The 9,682-nt window shown below is 40.7% G+C and overlaps 1 protein-coding gene and 1 long non-coding RNA gene across 2 annotated transcripts; one reads left to right on the forward strand and one right to left on the reverse strand.

Moving 5' to 3' along the window:
- Positions 1-735: 735 nt before the first annotated feature.
- Cyp301a1 (Probable cytochrome P450 301a1, mitochondrial) lies at positions 736-8,967 on the forward strand. Its single transcript, XM_011156813.3, has 10 exons — positions 736-1,216; positions 3,537-3,983; positions 4,700-4,816; positions 5,621-5,697; positions 5,853-6,051; positions 6,652-6,814; positions 7,338-7,507; positions 7,730-7,808; positions 8,212-8,415; positions 8,555-8,967. Exons 1-10 carry the CDS (start codon positions 1,131-1,133, stop codon positions 8,660-8,662), a joined length of 1,650 nt encoding a protein of 549 aa, XP_011155115.1. The 5' UTR covers positions 736-1,130; the 3' UTR covers positions 8,663-8,967.
- LOC112589654 (uncharacterized) lies at positions 7,753-8,651 on the reverse strand. The gene is made up of 3 exons (XR_003113685.1): positions 8,574-8,651; positions 8,285-8,483; positions 7,753-7,913 (listed from the first exon to the last, which is right to left on the reverse strand). It is a non-coding gene; the product is annotated as an uncharacterized LOC112589654 (long non-coding RNA).
- Positions 8,968-9,682: the final 715 nt, after the last annotated feature.

Consider the following 9,682-nt stretch of genomic DNA (forward strand, 5'->3'; position numbering starts at 1 on the left):
CATTTCCAGTGCGAAAAATCGGTGTCGCCGAAAACGCCGTGTTGGCTGCTCTCAGCTTCCTCTCTGCTTCCGTTTTCTTGAATTTGATGATGCACGAAGGTGCAAGGGGAAGTGCTTTCCGAGTGTAGGGAAGTGTAGACGGCGCCATCTGTAAGCTGCCGGCGCGTTTATCTCTTCGAAGCAGCGTTCAAAAATGGACCCGTCTTTATTCCCACATTTGCTACCGGTTGCGACAATTGCGCATCACAATCATACCCAAATGGCCAATTTCATCACACGAGTGTCACTACCAGGTAACATTATTCACATCTCGTCATTCTTGTGGTCACACAACATAATTCTCATTACATTTTTACACGCTATTTTGCATTTTCCGTTATCACGGCGATGATTGTTGTGCGGTTATAAAGCGCGCGATGCGATGAAGCGCAGATCGACCGGACGATTCCAATTGATCTTTTAGTCCTCTTCGCTCATTTGATTAAAAATTTTTTATTTTGTGTTTTACGACACGTACGATTCCTCACATTCGTGATCGCGATTCAGCTATGAGAAGCTCACATCTAATTCCAATTTCGAGTCTGAATATTTTCCTCGCGAGGCAACTTTCAAGTTTCGATTATCAACAAGAGCCTGAGAGACGTCTTGGAGATGTCTGAAAGACATCCCTGCATATTTTCGAGAAGACTTTCAGGTGTCTCTAAGACACCTGAATTTCAAACACCTGCGCTGTCCGGGTCGTTTATTGAATTGCATGACTCGCTTGGTTTACTTATTTATTCCCACGGCTTCGTTTGCTTTCAGATCGGTCCGGATATGCTCGTTTATTCAGACGCGGTTACCCGCTACACCGTTCCCCACTGTCTATGTTCCACATAGAGTCAACCGAGTAGAGTTTGGTAGCGCAGCCAAGTGGGGAACACCCACCGATCTCGTCTCTCCGACTTTCTTCCTCACTCGCAATGCGCGTCATTTTCAGTAACGGTTCATCCACGAGAATGAAGTGACAGAGGACATTGTCTCCTTCGCCCTATACCGTGCCAGGAATGCATGTTCGTTGTTGCGCGACCGACGGTGCTCACCAAGTCTAAAGGGTCTCGTTGACAAAAAGTGAATCTCGCCCTTCGACGATGCTGTCTTTCGGCGTAAAGCGCGCTCACATCTTGATTGCGAAGCAAGGGTTGATTTCCGAAGTTAACCACAGGTTCACTCGCAGGTAACTGAGACGGACTCGGTTTCCTTGGTCTCTACGCCTATGAGAGCATTTTCCCATCTGGAAAACGTGAGGTAGAATATGCATCGTGTGAGAAAATGCCTCACAGGAGAGTCCTCGTTTAACTTTCCGCGATCTCGTTCGAGTGGTGCTTCAGATTGAAATCTCCTGGGTAGTATATGTTTTCTAAACACATGTAACATTTCATAACCGTTTGCCAAACTTTGTTTCGAAAATGCTTCTGGAAACGGTGCGTGCTCGGATACTGCTCCCAATCAGCAGATAATATTTTTCTAACGTTTTTAAAATATTTATTTTACATTTTTTTACATTTCCCAGTAAACGTACACGTCTAAAAGACGTCTAAAAGATTTCTTTAAGACGTCTTTTAGACATACAAGTCTAAAAGATATCTTAAAGAAATCTTTTAGACATTTTTTAGACATGTATGTTTACTGGGTTCTTCCACCCATTGTACAAAAAATATTTATTTAACGTTTATTTGATGTATATTTTATATATTGATTCTTCATTTAAAATGACATTTTAAAAAAATATTTGTTTAACATTTATTTTACATTAATTCTTTATTTAAAATAACGATTAAGAAAGAATATTTATTTAACATGTATTTAATGTTTATTTAATATTTATTTTACGTTAGTAACTCGTTTAAAATTATTTTTAACGTTTTAAAAAATGCTTTTCTTAATGTTTCTTTGATATTTTAAAAATATTTTTTAAATATTTTTTTTCTGATCGGATTCGATACGATTGATCCGGTAAAGCTATATAATTTTACTTCTTTTTCTTTCTTTTTCTTTCGCGCGTTCCTTTTCGTTCTTTTTTTATTTTTTACGTGTCGATCCGATGAGTATTTGATCTTTTTCGATTGAAATTTTGCCGCCGAACAGTGACAAAGGCGGAAATTAATTTTATTTTCATTTTGTGTTATAAGCGTAATGTTAATCTACATCAAGCATCTTGATCTTTTATATTTTCTATCTGAGAGGATACATAATGCCTCACGCTGCAAAAATGTACCGATGCTGTCCTGGAAGCGTTAATGTATGATAATTGAAGTATCGCGCGGCTATAATCAGTTTCAAACTGTTCCGGACGTCGCTAGCATTGATCGGAACAATTGTCTGAACCTTTACGCTTTCTCTTTGCAGTTCATCTAGTCACGCTCGGTACTTTCGTACGTTCGTGCAGGTGCACTCTCACCGTTCCACTTTGCAATTTTTCAGTCCGTCTAGGGCAGATTTGGGTATTAGCGAGGCAACAAAGTCAGCTAAATCAGAGGCGACTCGTAAATGCGCCGTAAAATAATATTTTAATTCTTCTCTACGTGGAAGTTGAGAGTTTTAAAATTAAATATAGAGACAGCGGAAAATAAAGTTGGAAACAAAAAGGTCATACATTCACTTGCTCAAAGCGAATATAACGCGTAATAATGAAAGAACGTGATGTATATCAGTCGCAATCGATTTTTCCGTTTGTCCGTAGTAAATTATTCATTGTCCTTGTCTCGTGCACTCCGCATTTGTTGCGAGTTAAGAGAATGTAATGTATATTAATAAGAGAATGTAACGTGACGCATATCAGTCGCAATCGATTTTTCCGTTTATCCATAGTAAATTATTCACTCTTGTCTCGTGCACTTCGCATTTGTTGCGAGTTAAAAGAATGTAATGTATATTAATAAGAGAACGTAACGTATTGAGAATTTTCCGTTTAATCGCAGAGGATGCATTCGAATTATTGTGCCACGATCTGGTGAAAGTAGAAACTTGACTATAGATCAAAGTTACAGCAACAATGCCGCAATACTTCATTTTAAGGCGACCGCATCGTTAATATGCTAATTCACGAGACGAATGATATTTGATCTTAAACTTTCAAATTCGCCATTAAGAAAAAAAAAATATATATATATATTTAAATATATTTTAAAAAATATATATATATTTACCTTTTTTTCATTCTGATACATACGATTATATTTTATAGTCGTATATTCAGGCAGCACAAGTTTCTAAAATACGTTCGCAAGGCGTTTAAAAAGCTTTCTTCCTTCTTTTTCAAATGTCTTTCACGCGTTTTTAAGACATTTCGTAGAAATTTGCGCCAACCAAGCTGCACGATATATAAAATTCATTTAAAGTAAAACAAAACGAAACATTAAATAAAACCGACCACATAGAGTAATAAAAAATTCAATATTTCTCGGATCGCGACACGAACAGAGAAATATCTGAAATTTCACCGTAGCAAGTATTTGTATTCTCTGTCGTTATTATCATGCTATTATTGTTTACAGAAAGTCATCTAGCCTGCTCCAATTCGACAAGCCGCACCGTTGGGGAATCGCCGGTCGACTGTTCTGCAACGGCACTATCGTGTCCGAGTGTCCTCATGTGCAGAACATCGCACCTTCGCATATTAAATCATACGACGAGGTGCCGGGTCCGCGGCCGATACCGATCCTCGGCAACGCCTGGCGACTGTTGCCGCTGATCGGCCAGTACCAGATCTCGGATGTTGCGCGCATCTCGCAGATGTTCTACGATGAGTACGGCAAGATCGTGCGGTTCGGCGGACTGATGGGTCGACCGGACCTGCTCTTCGTCTACGACGCCGATGAAATCGAGAAGGTGTACCGGCAAGAGGGACCTACGCCTTTCAGACCCGCCATGCCTTGCCTCGTGCACTATAAGAGTGTCGTGCGCAAAGACTTCTTCGGCGAGCTGCCCGGAGTTGTCGGTGTGTAAGTATTTCCTGTGACGTTCGTTAGATAATCCGCATCCGCACACCGATCGACGTGGACTAATTGGGGTCGTTAATGAAAGGAAAGAGAAAACGAAGAATTAAAGGAATATCCAGATAAATGGCTATATAAATTCGGCGGCGACTTCACTACGTTTTTTTATTGCGACTTCTTTTTACGTTCGGTAAGCGTTGTATTTCCTGTGATTGATTCGCATCTGTGACGCACGAAACGACGAGGTAAAACTGCGAAAGAAGCGCGAAAGGAGTTACTGAAGACTCACCGAAAGCAACATGTCGTATAAAATGAAGAGTGAAGTCTCAATGTAACTTTGGACAAATTATTACATATTCCCTTAAAGTTGCATCCGTGTTACGTAAATTTGTCTTGAGCAAAAAAGTTCACGTTAACATGAACGATGTCAATTTAACGAATAATTTTGCGCTTTATATTTTCTTCATGAATGAAAGTCCGTTTGGAAAATAACGAATGCGGGCAGCAGAGCGTTTGTCGGAAATTGCGACATTAGCGTTTGATTTCTCTCCGTTTGACTTCTCAATAAAGACAGGAAGAGTCGTTAGCTGGAGATTGCAATCATATCTTACAATATACTCAGCTTTTGAAAGCGCGCGGTAATTACTTGACCATCGTCCGTTCATTCTATATTTCTCTGCTTCGGCCTGAATTGCGCGCGCTAATCCTCTCTTTTACGCCAGACACGGCGAGCCTTGGAAGGAGTTTCGTACTCGTGTTCAGAAGCCTGTCCTCCAGCCGCAAACTGTAAGGAAATACATCGGGCCTATCGAAGTGGTCACAAGGGATTTCATAAAGAGGTAAAGCTGGTACGCCACATAGAAGCGTACGCATGTTTTGCAATCATCGTAAGACGCTCAACAGCATATCCCGAAAGTTATAATTGTGGAGAAAGTCTTAATACGGCAAAGAGAGAGTTTAGATTAGAAGATTCCCGAGTATTCCACAAGCTGACCTTTGATATATCATATAAAGTTCGCGCTAACGTACAGTCTAGCGTGAACGCGTACAGGATCATCGATAAGGTGTCTCACAGATGTATCTTTGGAAAATGTAATACATTATTCGGGAAGTAGCGAAAAGAAATGTCATTCCTTCGTCATGACACCGACGACGTCAGAGCGGCGAGGGAACGACTATGAAAAAAACTCGCTTTTCAATCACGACCCGGTCGTTTCCTCGTCATTTTGACGTAATCGTCATTTTCACGCAATCGCACACGTAACATGTGGCACTCGTTGTTCTGCCTGAGAAAGTCTCCCCCCTCACCGAACTGGACAAATCGCTTTCCGCTATCACGAGCAGGAATAAAAATTATTACTTGCTTCTTTGACCGGTTCCGGGGTAAGAGGTGATAGGGTAATTGGTAATTACCCTATCACCTCTTACGCGTTTTTACATTATATCAGCAGCCGGCTCGATCTTGTGAAACCGATTTTGACATTACAATCATTACACTTTCGACTGCAATTAACCTTCGGAATACGCTGTTCAAATATTTGACGATGGTTGTTTGAGAAAGACGCCCGGCCCGGCGCCGCCGCCGGCGGTGGTATGCGACGTGAGATTCCCGCTAATTGCACGGCATTGCTGACGTGTTGCAGAATCGAGGAAATCAAAGCGGACGACGGGGAATTGCCGGCCGACTTCGACAACGAGATACACAAGTGGGCTCTTGAGTGTCAGTAGCTATTCCATATAAAGCACCGCGTAATTATTTATAATTGAATTGCCGGTAGGCACGTACCCGCGCAGAATGTACCAAAGAAGCTCTTCGCTAACGAAGGATACTTGCAATTATTTCCAAGTCATGTTTTGTGCGTTTCACGCCTGCAGGTATAGGCCGGGTCGCACTGGACGTCCGACTGGGATGTTTGGGCGATACCTTGCCGGATTCTGAGCCGCAGAAGATAATCGACGCCGCTAAGTTCGCGCTGAGGAACGTGGCCGTGCTAGAGCTCAAGGCTCCTTACTGGAGATATATTCCGACGCCCCTCTGGAGCCGTTACGTGCGCAACATGAATTACTTCATCGAGTAGGTTCATCGGAAAACACGTTGGGCGTGACTCCCCCGTAGAAAGACAAATCAGCTAAAGAGAGTGTAGCGAGAAAAAAGTTTCACTCCGTCGGATTGTGTATGTGGAGAACACTTTTGTTTTGTATTCGTCACTTGAAAGAAATTGGCAAGAGTTCCAAAGGCATTCAACAGGCGTCTCGACTTGAACGGAGAGACCTTAACGTTTGTGCCTGAAGCATGTGATTAAGTTTATACACGCCGAACTTTCTTTCGTTTTTGTCAAATTCTTTCGATACTCGTAGAGTAAAGTCAAATAGTGAAGCGAGTGAACACCTTATTAGGAGTTCAACTATGTGAAAGCGGATTCTTTTTCATCCCATATTCGGTATTTAGATCACTAAACGCACACCCGAACCGAGATTAGAAAGCGATGGGGAATGTTTCAAAGTCCATTTCCTTATTTAGCAAATTAAGTACGTTTGAGGTTTTTCAAAAGTAATCCTCTTTCTCTTTTCAACTCGTCTCACATTTTATAAATGGATAATATTCTCGAGACGTAACGTTGATGCAAGTGACATTTTAAATTCGATAATCACACAACCAAATGTCTAATCACAGGATATGCATGAAGTACATCGACGCCGCGATATTCAGACTTAAGCAGAAGAAAGCAGTCGATGAGAGCGACTTGTCGCTGGTAGAGAGAATCTTAGCCAAAGAAGCGGATCCCAAGATGGCTTACATTTTCGCCCTCGATCTGATATTAGTCGGCATTGATACGGCAAGTTATCTCAATCGTATCCTCTAAACTCCAATTGTATAGCCAAGTTCACGATAAGCACAGTGCAAATTAACCCTTTAGAATCCTAACATAAACCATCGGTGCCGCGTGAAATTTTCACACATCAACATGCCTACCACCCGCGATCGATTCACACAACTCGGCTAATATTAATTGTCACTGTCTGGTTAACCGCGCGCTTTCTGATTTTTGGTTTGCGAACTCATAATGACCTCAAATTAGTGAAAGCACGAGCATCGCGCTGAACGCTTTCAGTTAGATAACTGTGAGATATGCGCGTGCCGTGTAAATGTTTGAAGAGTATTACAATTATAAAATCGAGCCGGCACAGTGTGTGCATTTGCGTTTATGGCCGTGACGTCGAAATTGAAAGTCAAACAAATCGAAGTACATGCGATGCGCGTCGAGCCGCATGCGCGGTTTTCATTCTTTACACTTTCCGAACTAAAAGTAGGATGTCGCGTTTTCTAAGAGGTAAATACATTATGACGCAATATTACAGATATCGATGGCGGTGTGTTCGATATTGTATCAATTGGCGACTAGACCGGAAGAACAGGAGAAGATATATCAGGAGCTGCTGCAAATACTGCCGGACCCTTCCGTTCCTCTTACAACAAAGCATTTAGAACAAGCTATTTACACGAAGGCTTTCATCCGTGAAGTATTTAGGTGATATTAATAAGCATTTATGTAATAATACTAGTAGACTGCGGACTCGAATTTGATTCGTAGCAAAAATTCCGTTTCCTTCAACGAAAATTTGATTTATTTAGTTCATTCGTAATCACACCAATTCAACCAATCTCTTTTCCCTCGCACGTGCGTGTATATTATAATAATAAATATAAATATATACATATATATAATAATTTTTATATTTTATGTTTACAGAGTTTATTCCACCGTTATTGGTAACGGCAGAACGCTACAGAACGATACCATCATCTGTGGCTACAAAATTCCAAAAGGAGTACGTTGCTTCTCCGGCATGATATTTCACCATTCACGACACATCCGTTCCGCATAATAAGAATCTCATCATGCTCGACACGTAATCTTCGGCAACTGAAACTACCTGCATCAAAATGAGACGCTGCTTTTAACATCTGCTTTTATTTTTTTATATCGCTTGTAGCTATAATTCTTCGGAGTACATGTCTAGTTCTAATATTTCGCTTACAAACTTAACGAACTTGATCGAATCACTAAGTCGAGTCGTAAGTAACTTCCTTTCTCTTTTTCTAAATGTATTTTTGTGTGAATTTGACAATAGAGTTCAATTTAATACAACAATAATAATATATGACTTGACTTAATGTAATTAATTTTTGTATCTGTTGGGTAACTAATAACAGTCACGTGTGTAATGTTAGGTTCAAGTCGTATTTCCTACGCTCGTCACCGGCAACATGGAGGAATACGTAGCAGATGCGAAGATCTTCAAACCTGCGAGGTGGCTCAAGGAAGGCAGTAACGAGAAGTTACATCCGTTCGCGTCGTTACCATACGGTTACGGGGCACGGATGTGCTTGGGTAGGCGATTCGCGGATCTCGAAATGCAAGTGCTACTTGCCAAGGTGCGTTGGCTTATAAAATGTTGCGCATCTCTCTTGCCTCTTGCCATCTCTTTGTCGTATCTTTCAAGCTTAAGAAATGATGAACAACGTTACGAAATGTTAATTAAAAACGGTCATTGTAAGAATAATGATGTTGCAGCTTCTGAGGTTATACAAACTGGAATATCACCACAAGCCGCTAAAATATAAGGTCACGTTTATGTACGCGCCCGATGGAGAGCTCAAGTTTAAGTTAATAAAGAGATAGCCCTTAAATATATAAATAATACAATATATCACATAGAACGAAGCAGATTTTAAGCGGGTCACTAGAATCGAGATACATCTGAAACACGACAGATTAATATTTTGTCAACCAGTGTTTGAAATCACGACTAAATTCTAAACAATGTTCTCGTTTAGAATTTTGCACACATTTTGCACATTGCGTTATAATTGAAACATATTTTTATATTTCACAAAAAATAATAAAAAGCTTCTTGCAAATGTTATTGTGAGAAATGATTGGTTATCAGTCGCAAAATAGATCATATTTATCATCGACATGATTGATCAAGAAATATTAGAATTTTTTATACCGAATCTGTTTTTTTCTGGTCACACGTTAAGTCAGACGAACCTTTTTTTCTTATTTTTCAATAGCGTGACTGAATAGTAGATTAAACAACAGAGATAAAATACGAGGAGCGGCGCGTTATTCTTCCCCTCGCCGCGGTGGCAATAGTCGCTGGATCAATGGACCGCGCGCGCTTTGTTATGAGACATCCTGTATACAGGTTGTTGCAGAACAATTTTTACAGAGCTCGTGGAAATATAGACTGGATTAAAATAAATATAAGTCTCATAGCGTTTTTCGATATTCGTAACAGCAGAGAGTAACCTGAGAGCGGCCAATACGACATTTTCTGCGACACTGACTTTCCGCACTGGGAAAGGACGCCATCTGCATCCATTTTGAGAGGGGAACTACGATAGTACATCCACTTTCAGGTCTCGGTGGTAAAATCTGCATATGGTGGAAGTCCATGCTACATTTCAGGCGGTTTATGTCCGTGCTGCAATGAGTTGCCATCTCTATGCCAGACTATGCCCGTTGGTTTAAAAAGAGCAGGGGCGAGGGGGGGAGGAGCAGAAAAAATAAAAGTACGTATTAAATGTTAAACCTTCGAATATATATTGCCGTATCAAAGTCTCTTCTATAATAAACAATTTGACATGTATGGAGACGCATGATGTATCGTTGTCCGCATCCCGTTCACTTCGTCTT

The sequence above is a fragment of the Harpegnathos saltator genome, unplaced genomic scaffold (genome assembly GCF_003227715.2).
Source record: "Harpegnathos saltator strain DR-91 unplaced genomic scaffold, Hsal_v8.6 scaffold569, whole genome shotgun sequence".
NCBI lineage: Eukaryota > Metazoa > Arthropoda > Insecta > Hymenoptera > Formicidae > Harpegnathos > Harpegnathos saltator.

Excerpts from the sequence above, each read along its gene's own strand:
- Cyp301a1 (XM_011156813.3), top strand. The coding sequence starts at position 1,131 with ATGCTGTCTTTCGGCGTAAAGCGCGCTCACATCTTGATTGCGAAGCAA. Across the intron at positions 1,217-3,536 it reads AACCACAGGTTCACTCGCAG|AAAGTCATCTAGCCTGCTCC; the intron begins GTAACTGAGACG and ends TATTGTTTACAG. Across the intron at positions 4,817-5,620 it reads ACAAGGGATTTCATAAAGAG|AATCGAGGAAATCAAAGCGG; the intron begins GTAAAGCTGGTA and ends GACGTGTTGCAG.